Genomic DNA, 12751 nt, shown 5'->3' on the forward strand with positions numbered 1-12751 from the left:
ATCAAACTGGTTAACATAGCCTTCATGGCATTTTCTTAGTTACTGTGTTAAGACATTTATATTCTACATTTAGTAAGTTTCACATGTACCCTTCATTGTGGAAAGATTGAAGAAGAAAGGATAAAAAAGGAAGTATTTTCCTTCTGCCCTACTATGCAGAGATTACCAATGTTTATTAATTTTGTTTATTTCTAGTTTTTTTCTGCATATTCTTATATAATTCAGAAATAATCACTTAGCTAATTAAAATTAGATATTAAATAGATATGTTCTGAATATTCTTGCTTTTTTTCAAGATAAAATTCAAACGAACAGTTAAAACTAATTTGCTAAAACTTCAAGTAAATATAAGATTATTGAAAAAAAGTCAGAGATACTTTTTATAAATGAATAGATAAAGAAAATTAATTTTATTTTTGGAGGTATAAATTTTAATTAAACTTTTATCTTTGTGCCTTTGCTCATGCTATCTTCTCTTCTTGGAATGACTTTCCCCTCCTTTACTTGGCTAAGTCTGCTTTTCCTTAAGACTCTAAGGCCAGGAAATTTATAGAACTTCATATTGCTATGACCATCACTTGATCATAGATACTCTTTCTATAGGAAGTTTATATTTGAAATTATCCTAGTAATTGTAACTTGGGATATGACATATTTTCCTAAGTTTGTCTTTTCTTTTAGATCTGAGCAAACAGGTCAAGTGTCCCTTAGCTGAAATCTCAAACTTCTGAACTCCCTGTGCCCTATAATGTGATTGAACACTTTTGTGTCTGTCTCCTTCCTTTTATATTTATTTATTTATTTATTTATTTATTTTTGAGACAGTGCCTCAAGCTGTCCCCCTGGGTAGAGTGCTGAATTGCACAGCTCACAGCAACCTCCATTTCCTGGGCTTAAGAAGTCTCCTGCCTCTGCCTCCCAAGTAGCTGGGACCACAGGTGCCCGCCACAATGCCTGGCTATTTTTTTTTTTTTGGTTTGAGCTGTTATTGTTGTTTGGAGGGCCCGGGCTGGATTCAAACCTGCCACCTTAGGTGTATGTGGCTGGTGCCTTAGCCACTTGAGCCACAGGCACTGAGCCTATTCATTTATTTTTTGGGACCGAATGTCACTTTGTTGTCCTTGGTAGAGTGCTATGGCATCATAGCTCACAGCAACCTCAAACTCTTGGGCTCACGTGTTCCTTTTGCCTTAGCCTCCCAAGGACTACAGGTGCCCACCACAATGGGAGTCTTGCTCTGGCTCAGGTTGGTCTTGAACTCATGAGCTCAGGTGATCCACCTGCTTTGGCCTTCCATGTTTCCTTTCTTTTAAAGCTCCCAACTTCCTTCTGATGAATTTTTCGAGAGGCAAGGCGAAGGTGGCAGAGAAGGAGGAGACTGCAGTTTGACTCTAAGGTACATAGAGGCCTGGTAAAGGTGGAAGTTAACAGGGAGGGCCTATCTATGTGCTCAGCAAATACTGAAAGAGCTAAGTGATAGCTTTGGAAAACTTCAGAGAATGGCTCTGAGGACTGATGTTGAACTTGGTAGAATTCTGAATGTAAGGCTATTATGCTTGGACCAACGAAGCTAGCTATACCAGTAAATAGAAGAGCAGCATGAAGCTGATGCTACTTTCCTACTTTGAAGATTTGATGGTCTCTAACTGAGGAAGTATCTGAGAATTTACATTTTAGTTCTAATGTGCCGTCAACACTATCGTTAGTACGACTGACTGACCATCTGTCAAAATACTGCCACTTGTGTCTTTATAATACTGAGCAGCTTACACGTGTTTGAAAAATAGGGAAAAGATGTCAGTATTACAGCTTCTATTACATGGAAGTTGTTGATTCATATGCGTATTTCTTGGTTTTGGAGAGCTGGGATAGTGGAGTAGAATCTTAACTTTCACCTGTGGAGGGAAAAAACCCCTGAACTTTGCTGGGAAGGCAGCTGGAGCCTTTTAGCAGTTATTTTAAGAAAATCAGCAATGAGTACCTGTGTTAGGACTTCATCCCCAAGAGGTGGACCCTTAGCCTTACCTGTGCATATTATATAATTTGTTGTCTTTATTATTATTTTTTAACTCTCAGCTCCAATTTCTAGACTCTTGTGCTTATTTTTTAGAATTTGATTTCTTGAACTCATTTTATTTGTATTAGAGGCACTTTAAAGCCTTTCCTTTATTCATTGCTTTTGTCCTTTATTCATTGCTTTTATCCTCTTCCTTTCTTTCTTGCCTTCCTGAGATAATCTCTCCCACTTTCCCTTTTTGTGCATTTAACGTTAGGTTTATAAGATCAGGAAAACTTTTATTTTTTTGGGCCAGGGCTGGGTTTGAATCTGCCACCTCCCGTATATGGGACGGATGCTCTACCCTTTTGAGCCACAGGTGCTGCCCTGAGATCAGGAAAACTTTGATTTGGCCTTTTGGGGCTTTAAAAACTCTTCCATTAGAAGTATAGATTAAGTTTAAGAGTTCTTGTATTTTGGTCAGTGCTGTGGCTCAGTGAGTCAGGTGCCGGCCCCATATACCCAGGGTGGCAGGTTCAAACCCACCCCCTACCAAACTGCAACAAAAAAACAGCTGGGTGTCGTGGCGGGCACCCTTAGTCCCAGCTGCTCGGGAGGCTGAGGCAAGAGAATTGCCTAAGCCCAGAGGTTGCTGCGAGTTGTGACTCCACGGCACTCCAATAAGGGCAACAAAGTGAGACTCTGTCTCTAAAAAAAAAAAATTAAAAAAAAAAGAGTTCTTATATTTTAATACTGGGAATATTTCACTATATTTTCTTTTCTTTTTTTTTGAGAAGAGTCTCACTTTTTCATGGCATTATAGCACACAGCAACCTCAAAATCTTGGGCTCAAGTGATCTTTTTGCCTCAGTTTTTCATTTTTAGTAGGATAAGGTCTCCCTGTTGCTCATGCTAGTTTCAAACTCCTGAGATCAGGCAATCTACCTGCCTTGGCCTCCCAGAGTGCTAGGATTATAGGTGTGAGCCACTGTACCTGGCCTATGTCACTATATTTTCTTTCCTCTTTTTTTTTTAATGGCATTATATTTTCAAAGCAAAATTAGCAGCATTAAAGAGATATTTTATTACAGCAAATATATAAAGTAAAATGTATTGGTTAATAGTATGAAAGCATGCACATATGTTTAACATAATTTAAAGCACATGTATGCATATTTATATAAAATGTCACATTTATGAATATGACTATATATAATGCTAATTTTGTTTTCCTTCAGGATGATCAGGATGGAAGTCAAGGTCTAGGCAAGAGAAAGAGAGTAAAACTAAGCAGTAGCACCAAAGGTATTTATCTGTTTTTTTCCTAAATAAAATGCTTTTAACAGTACCAGATCACTAATGATACTTGATGGGCTAGCCATATTGACATCAAAACTGAAGAGAGGGCTCGGCGCCTATAGCTCAACCGGCTAAGGTGCCAGCCACGTACACCTAAGGTGGCGGGTTCGAATCCCCAGCCCGGACCCGCCAAACAACAATGACGGCTGCAACCAAAAATGGCCAGGCGTTGTGGCGGGCGCCCGTAGTCCCAGCTACTTGGGAGGCTGAGGCAGGAGACTTGCTTGAGCCCAGGAGTTGGAGGTTGCTGTGAGCTGTAATGCCACGGCACTCTACCCAGGGGGATAGCTTGAGGCTCTGTCTCAAAAAAAAAAAAAAAAAACTGAAGAGAGAATTATGTTATTAGATTTATCTAATGATGGAGAAAGTATTGTTAAGAGGTTGGTTGTGAGTATGTCCAAAAAGAAGTAAGATATTTACTATTGAGATTTTGTTCATTGTTTTCATTATGGAATGTCCTTTTTCATAAGTCTTCCCAAAAGGAGAAAGTAGGTATGTCTATAGTGAGGGAATAGATTGGTAATAATAATGATTAATATTTATTGAACCTTTTTTCTGTTCTAAATATTTCACATACATTCTTTTTTTTTTTGAAACAGTCTCACTATGTCACCTTTGGTAGAGTGCCATGGCGTCACAGCTCATAGCAACCTCAAACTCTTGGACTCAAGCAATTCTCTTGCCTTAGCCTCCTAAGTAGCTGGGACTACAGGCACCTATCACAGTGCCCGGCTATTTCTTGTTGCAGTTGTCATTGTTAGTTAGCTAGCCTGGGTTGAGTTTGAACCCATCACCTTCGGTGTATGTGGCTGGCACCATAACCACTGTGGTATGGGTGCTGAACCTTTTTTTTGGAGACAGAATCTCACTATGTTGCCCTCGGTAGAGTGCTGTGGTGTCACAGCTCACAGCAACCTCAAACTCTTGGGCTTGAGTTATTCTCTTGCCACAGCCTCCGGAGTAGCTGCAATCACAAGCACCTGCCACAACGCCCTGCTATTTTATTATTTCTTTATGGTTGTAGTCGTCATTGTTGTATGGCAGGCCCAGTCTGGATTTGAACCTGCCAGCTTTGGTGTATGTGGCTGTCACCCTAGCCACTGAGCTACAGGTGCCAAGCCTCACGTGCATTCATTCATTGAATACTCCAAGTAGTTGTATGAAGCAGATTTTATTATTATTATTACCATTTTATGGATAGGGAAATGGAGGCATGTTAGAGATCATAGATAATGAAGTTAGATTCTCAATTCAAATCCCAGACCCTAAGCTTTTAACCACTATTATCTTGACCCTCACTAAAAGGGTTTTTTTTAGATTACTTGTGCTTTGGCTTTTTGTCATGGATTTCCAAAAAAATATTTTTTTGAGGCAGAGTCTCACTTGGTCACCCTTGGTAGAGTGCTCAACCTACTGGTCTTAAGTAATCTTCCTGCCTCAGCCTTCAGAGTAGCTGGGACTATAGGCACTGGCCACAATGCCTGGCTATTTTTTAGAGACAGGTTCTTGCTTTTGTTCAGGCTGGTCTTGAACTCCTGAGATCAAGCAATCCAACTGTCTCGACTTCCCAGAGTGCTAGGATTACAGGCATGAGTCACGGCATCTGGCCTGATTTCCAAATTTTAATGTGGTTCTTTTTCTGGGTTAGCGTGGTATGTTAGAGTGTCCAGGGGTTAAAATATTATATTGACTGATGGGACCACACCAATGGTGCATCTTACAAGGGTACATGTGAAATGTAGAATATAAATGTCTTAACACAACAACTAAGAAAATGCCATGAAGGCCATGTTAACCAGTTTGATGAAAATATTTCAAATTATATATAAAACCAGCACACTGTACCCCCTGACTGCATTAATGTACACAGCGACGATTTAATTAAAAAATTACATTGATGAAAAGAAAATTCTGCTGCTGCTGATTTACTGTATCTTATGGAATATCTAGAATTCCCTGGAAAGATAGAGCATGCAGGTTCCTTTTCTATGTTTGTTCCTGTTGCACCGCTGCACTTTGCTTGTGGGCTGCTAGCACAGGTTATGAAATTTGATCTGCATTCTAGGATGCACACCTGCACACATGCACACATGTTGTCTGTCTTCCTGGCTCAGCAGAGAGCCTTTGATGCCTGAAGAAATTTAGAAACCCGTATGACTTACTGGCTTTTTACCTTCCATAGCTGTATGTGTATTTGCCTGAGTCCTGTGACACTGAGTTGGAGCAGATTGTTAGGCACATACTTGTGTTTAAGCTTTAGGGACGCCCAGAAAATACCTGTCAGGGTGTAAGAGGTCATTGTTTTCTTTCAGCCTGGTCATATACACTGAAGATACTTTTTATATAGATTTAAGTTTTATACCTGAATTTTTTCCTACCTGTGAGTTTGGATTGAGTGCCTTCTCTTCCTTCTTCTAGTAGTAAGAGGTAGACAGTTAAGACTTGATCACTTATCATTTTTGCATTAAGTTTATATGTGGAAGAAATAACTTTTTGAATTAGGACTCTGGGTATCTTCACAAGTGGCTTGCTTTGAAGATACCTAAGGGTCAGGGAGTGGTTTAGTTTTTGCAAGAATTTGTTTCAACAGTTTGAAAGGGAGCTGAAAATAAAATATGTAATGATGGATAAGAAGCCAGGCAGTATTTTAAATTCATCACTGCTTATTCTCAAAACCTAAATTTTAAGGATTGAAGAAACTGAGACCTAGAGGACTATAGCTGTATGACTAAGATTATTAAACTAATGAGGGGCAGAGCTTGAACTCTACTAACAAAAGCCTTTGTTTCAGTCAGGCGTTTACACGAGGTGATTCTTCAAAAATCTCTTTTTACAATTTGACTTAAGGGGCCGGACGTGGTGGCTCATGCCTATAATCCTAGCACTCTGGGAGGCCGAGGCGGGTGGATTGCCTGAGCTCAGGAGTTTGAGACTAGACTGAGTAAGAGTGAGACCCCTGTTTCTAAATAAAAACAGTTGGGTATTGTGATGGGCATTTGTAGTCCCAGCTACTTGGAAAGTTGAGGCAAGAGGATCACTTGTGCGCAAGAGTTTGAGGTTACTGTGAGCTATGATGCCACATCACTTTACCAGGGCATCAAAATGAGACTCTGTCTCAATTAAAAAAAAAAAAATACTCGTTAAGATTTTTTATTTTGGTGGTCTGAAGTTTTCAGTCATCCTTATATTAAGTGAATTGTCAGAATTAAGTATAGCAATATGCTGTGGATTATATTCTAATTTTTAATTATAATTCTTACATTTCTACTACTTCTTGTTCTTAAATCTGTCAGTGGGTTCCTTTAGTGTTTTTTCTCCCTTAATTATTAATGCAAAAAACTAGGTTAAATTTATCTAAGAAGACTTAATTCAAGCCTTGGTAAACTCAGTATGTTTTATAAAAAAATAAAGAGACTGATGACATATGGTACTTAACTCTTTTAGACCCACTATCTGAGGAGATATGGTATGAACATACTATTCAGTAATAGGCAGCGCCTGTGGCTCAGTGAGTAGGACGCCAGCCCCATATACCGAGGGTGGTGGGTTCGAACACAGCCCTGGCCAAATTGCAATAACAACAAAAAAAATAGCCGGGCGTTGTGGTGAGCACCTGTAGTCCCAGCTACTTGGGAGGCCAAGACAAGAGGATCACTTGAACCTAAGAGTTTGAGATTGCTGTGAGCTGTGATGCCATAGCACACAACCCCAGAGTGACTGAGACTCTGTCTCAAAAGAAAAAAGAAAAACTGTGCAACTGGGGTAGAGTTAATTGAAAAAACTCTAGAAGTTTACCTGGTAAGATGCCTTGAACTGTGATGTTGTTTCTGACTATTTTGACCTGTGTTTTTTTCAGATCTATCATCTAAATCTAGCCTTTGCTTAAGTGGTGTCCATTCATAGTTGACACTTGCTATGTCTGTTTGATGTCCTTGAATACAGCTGAGGATTTAGAGCAGTAGCTCAAGATGATTTCCTCTGACAAGGATTAATAGAACTTTCTAATTCCTTTTCAGGCAAAACAGAGACAATGAGAGAAAAATAGCTAAAATATTCAGAATGTCTATAGTTTATCATATACCTATTGATACCTTATGTTGACTAAGTGTGGCAAGGATGCAGAGCTTTGCAAGAGACAGACTAACCCTCAAAGAGTGTCACTTGGCCTTAGAAATAGGATTTCTAGAAGATCATGCTCTGTTCCGTATGCAGAAGGGACTCTAACCTTACAAATGCAAAAATGTAACCTAATCGTATGTACCCTCATATTTATTTGGGGAAAAAAAAAGGGATATTCATTTATCCTTTCCTCTTTTTATGGAGATGGCATCTTAAACCCCACAGAAGTAAGCAGATGTAAAACTCTTTCTTTTTTCTTGTGTATTCTTACCAGAAAAAAGTAAACACTTCTAGAATAAGCAATGTATTAGTAATTTTCTCAGGTGAAGTTAATATCTCATTTATGAAGGATAATTTTGAAGAAATGGACAAATTACTAAATCTGATAAGGATTTCTGTCCTTTTTTCTAGAAATTAAATATTTAGATAACTTTGGACTTTTATTATGTCCTTGAGTACTTATTTTTAGCTTAAAATTATTATTACTGTTTTAAATTAAGTATCATAAATATTTCTCTACAATTTTTGAATCTTAGCAGTTATTTTAGGTAAATGGCTTATGGTTAAGGACAAATACTTATTTTTCTAATAACTGCTTTATATTAAAATATTATAGAAACCTAACTTCTTATCAATATTATTGCATTATTGAAAGCAATTTCTTTAATTTTTAGATATATTGTTTTTTGTGTTTGATAGGTTATTAATTATAGTAGTTTAAATGAGATGAGCAACTTAAGTCATTGTGTGACAAATTCTCATTTTCTTATGCAGATCAGTCCATAATGGATGTTTTAAAACATAAAAGCTTCCTAGAAGAACTGTTGTTTTGGACTATCAAGTATGAATTCCCCCAGAAGATGGTAACTTTCTTACTCAACATGCTTCCAGATCAAGAGTATAAGGTGTCTATGTTTTTTCTATATTTTCTCCTTGCTTTCTGTCTTTGCTTCTTCACTACTAAAATTTTTCTGATGTATTTCTTGGCTGAGGATTGATGTAACACTATGAATGAACATGTGCTGCTTCTACTGTTAATGCAGTCTTCCCCAAAGCATGGTAATTAGCATTGTGGCGGAACAGCAATACTCAGCAGAGTACCTGAGGAAATTCTACTTGAAATGTAGTTAGAAGGGATGCTAAGGACAAACATTAAAAATACAAGCGTAGGTGGTGCCTGTTGCTCAGTGGGTAGGGCGTCAGCCACATACACTGAGGCTGGTGGGTTTGAACCCACCCCGGGCCAGCTAAAATCAACAGTGACAACTGCAACATAAAAATGTCTGGGTGTTGTGGCAGGTGCCTGTAGTCCCGGCTACTTGGGAGACTGAGGTAAGAGAATCACTTAAGCCCAGGAGTTTGAGGTTGCTGTGAGCTGTGACCCCACAGTACTCTACCAAGGGCAACATAGTGAGACTGTCAAAAAAAAAAAAAAAAATACAAGTGCAGACATAAATAATGTAGTTAGAAATTGTTCTGCGTCCTCTGAACATGAGGTAAAATGTACTGTCAGAATGTTTAATGGGGTCAGCTGCATTTATTTGCTTGTTTGCTTTTTAAAAATTCATTTAAATATAACTATACTTTGGCTCGGTGCCTATAGCTCAACCGGCTAAGGCGCCAGCCACATACACCTAAGGTGGCGGGTTCGAATCCAGCCCGGACCCGCCAAACAACAATGACGGCTGCAACCAAAAAATAGCCGGGCGTTGTGGCGGGCGCCTGTGGTCCCAGCTACTTGGGAGGCAGAGGCAGGAGACTCGCTTGAGCCCAGGAGTTGGAGGTTGCAGTGAGCTGTAATGCCATGGCACTCTACCCAGGGGGATAGCTTGAGGCTCTGTCTCAAAAAAAACCCAAAAAACAAAAAAACTATACTTTGAAAAGTATACTTATATTGGTTAATAGAATGTAATTTAAGTTTAACTTAGCCTGCACAATTTGTACCAAAAACTTGGTACATGGTTTAAAATTAAAAAACAGATTTGCAGTCTGGTTTATTTATTATTTTAGGGACTTAGTCTCACTCTGTGACCCATCCTGGAGTACAATGCTGCAATGGTAGCTTACTGCAGTCTTAAATTCCAGAGCTTGAGTGATCTTTCTGCCTGAGTCTCCCAATTTGCTAGGACTGCAAGCATATACCACCATACCTGGCTTATTTTTAAATTGTTGTTTTGTAGAGTTGCCCGGGCTGGCCTTTTTATGTTGCCCGGGCTGGCCTTGAACTCCTGGTCTCAAGTGATGCTCATGCCTTGCCCTCCCAAAGTGTTGGGATTATAGGTGTGAGTCACTGTGCCAACCTGGTTTATTTTTATCTACAAGTGTATGAAAAAGCCTTCATCAAATAGTGCTAAAGAAGGCAGCAAGCACCTTCAGAAATTTACCTTTGGTTTGCTTCAGGAAAATTACACCTGCTGTACTGTCTATGTTTATAAAATTGGCCCAAGAAAACACTGTAATGTTTCGTTGCCAACTTAAAAAGTATAGTAACTAATGAATTTGGAAGGGTGTATGTGGGTAGAAGCCTATGTATATGTGTGTATTTGTAAAAGTTATCTGATTTAGTTAATATTGCATGGAGATTGTAAATCTACACAAACCAAGATTCAGATAATTTCTTCAATCTGAGTTGACACTATTAGCTCCCTTTGTCTGCTGAGACCAACAAGGAAACTCAGCACTGGTTGTAAGTTTTTCAGATTAATGCATAGAAGAAGAATAAGTTTCTTCCTCTATTGTTCAGCCTAGTAGTGACTGTACACTTATGGGCAAGATATTCCTTCCATTGTCAACATTCCTGGGGACATGCAATGAAGCCTACTTGGGTTTTAATTTGTATCAGCACTAATGCAAAATGGTCTTCAGTTAATGACCACATGACTTTAGAAGTGACTCTAAGAAGTAAGGTAACCCTTTTTGAAAGACTGGAGCAAAATATCTAGCCATAGTTATAAGGAACTTTATAAAAAAAATGCAGCCCTGGGTGGCGCCTGTGGCTCAGCCGGTAGAGTGCCGGCCCCATATGCTGAGGGTGGCGGTTTCAAACCCAGCCCCGGCCAAACTACAACAAAAACAACAAAAATAGCCAGGCGCCTGTCGTCCCAGCTACTTGCGAGGCTGAGGTAAAAGAATTGCCTAAGCCCAGGAGTTGGAGGTTTCTGTGAGCTGTGATGCCACCGCACTCTACTGAGGGCGATAAAGTGAGACTCTGTCTCTTAAAAAAAAAAAATGCAGCCCATTGTGAATTATACTTCAATAAAAAAATAAGAAGCAGTCTGAAAAAAGGAGGAAACAATACAACTTAAAATATCTTGAAAACCAATATTAATATAATACAAGTTCAAAAGATTACAACTGAATTTAAATTGTGGGATTAGGCAGGTGAAAAACAAAGGGTGAGTAGCTGCCGGCCACACTCATTAAAGAAAGAACAGTTATTAGCCCATGTAGGTAGCTAAAGTATTTAGTCCCAGAGGATTTGAACCCACCATATGGTTATGGTAAAGTGACACCAGATGGTTATGGTGAAGTGTGAAAAGAAGATAAACCATGCTGTAGTTCTTATGGTATAGGTTAAAAGTGACGCTGGAATAGTGCCATTGTTTTGTGTGTCTTTATATCTGCTACAAAAGCAACAGAAGAAGTGTATGTGTTAGAAAGGAAAGAAGAGGAAATAGAAGTAGTACTGCAGAGGCTTTAGTCAGCTTAATGGTCAGCTTTCAAGTTAGGTAGGAGAAGGAATTTGTTTTGAAGTAATCACATCAACTCATTTTGTTATATTAAATCCTTTGTGGTGATTTGTAGCTGGGACTTAGGATTTTATTGTTAAAGAAGGTAGCATAAAACAAAGACATATACTTTGATCTTAGTAAATTGATATATTTATAAGCAAAATATAGTTTTGTATTCTTAAACTACAGTATTTGTAATTGGTTTAAATCTTTAATAATTTAAAATGCCTATTAAAAATTTTTTAAATTATCAAATATCTTTCCAGTATTCCGAAAAGGGGAAAGACTATCCTCATTATTGAGAATAACTTTACAGTTACTTTGGACATTATCACAAACTAGAAATAGCCTAAAAATATTAATATATTGAAAAATGTCTGAAATTCAAAGTTAAACTAATGTGTGTTTTTCCTCCCATTTAAACATTTCTACAGGTTGCTTTTACAAAAACTTTTGTTCAGCATTATGCTTTCATAATGAAAACACTGAAGAAAAGTCATGAATCAGACACAATGTCTAACAGAATTGTGCATATTAGTGTTCAGTTGTTCAGCAATGAGGAGCTAGCCAGACAGGTAACAGAAGAATGTCAGCTGCTGGATATTATGGTCACTGTGCTATTGTACATGATGGAAAGTTGCCTTATTAAAAGTGAGCTACAAGGTAACTCATAGTTATATTCACTAGTTCTATTAATATACTTTGTATAACAAGCTGTATAAAAGGTGTGTGCGTAAAAAAACTGTACTGTAAAACTAATATATATTTTGTTAAAGAAATTTTTGAAATTTCTAGTGAAGTTTAAGGTAAAAGTTAAAATCACTTATGTAGGGCATTCCAAAAGGTTTCATACATGGGAAAATTAACACATATAGCAATAGATGTCTTGGACCATATTGGCCATGGGTGGGAGATAATACTTTGTGTGTGTGTGTATAGAAAGAATTGGCCAATATGGGGATAGGGGAGAGGGAGGGGACGGGAGGGGAGGGTAGAGGGTGGGTGGAGAGAGAGTGATTGGTGGAATCCCGCCTATGGTTCATCCTATAAGGGCACATGTGAATCTCTTTAAATGTAGAATATAAATGTCTTAACACAGTAACTAAGAAAAGGACACTGGTTGGATGAAAGTATTTCAAATTGTATATAGAAACAGTACCCCATGATAGTATTAGTGTACACTGCTGTGATTTAATTAAAAAAAAAAAAGAGTTGGCCAACACATAGAGAGTATTTTGTGAGTATTTTGTAAATAAAGGTACTTCTAGCTTGAATCTCCCATTTTACCTATCTGTGGTGACTTTTGGGACACCCTATAGTTTTGTCATTCACAGATAACTGTTAATACTTCACTGTATTTTTCCATCTTTTTTGTGTGATATGACTGTACATATACATATATCTGTATAGATGTGTATCTAAACACATACTTTAAGAAATTTTACAGTATACATGACTCTACCACAGTTTAGCCATTTCCTTGTTAGGCATGTTCTTTTTTTTTTTTTTTTTTGAGACAGAGTCTCAAGCTGTTGCCCTGGGTAGA

General features: G+C 38.1%; 1 protein-coding gene across 1 annotated transcript in view; it reads left to right on the forward strand.

The window, feature by feature from the left end:
- The window catches only part of UBR3 (ubiquitin protein ligase E3 component n-recognin 3 (putative)), a 223553-nt gene that overhangs the window by 61646 nt on the left and 149156 nt on the right, over window positions 1–12751 (forward strand). Inside the window, exons 6-8 of the mRNA XM_023507551.1 lie at window positions 3235–3301; window positions 8249–8379; window positions 11640–11868. Coding sequence (XP_023363319.1) covers window positions 3235–3301; window positions 8249–8379; window positions 11640–11868 — 427 coding nt within the window. The remainder of the gene's footprint in view (window positions 1–3234; window positions 3302–8248; window positions 8380–11639; window positions 11869–12751) is intronic.

This window comes from Otolemur garnettii, unplaced genomic scaffold (genome assembly GCF_000181295.1).
Source record: "Otolemur garnettii isolate 467f Iridium unplaced genomic scaffold, OtoGar3 scaffold00187, whole genome shotgun sequence".
NCBI classification, from domain to species: domain Eukaryota; kingdom Metazoa; phylum Chordata; class Mammalia; order Primates; family Galagidae; genus Otolemur; species Otolemur garnettii.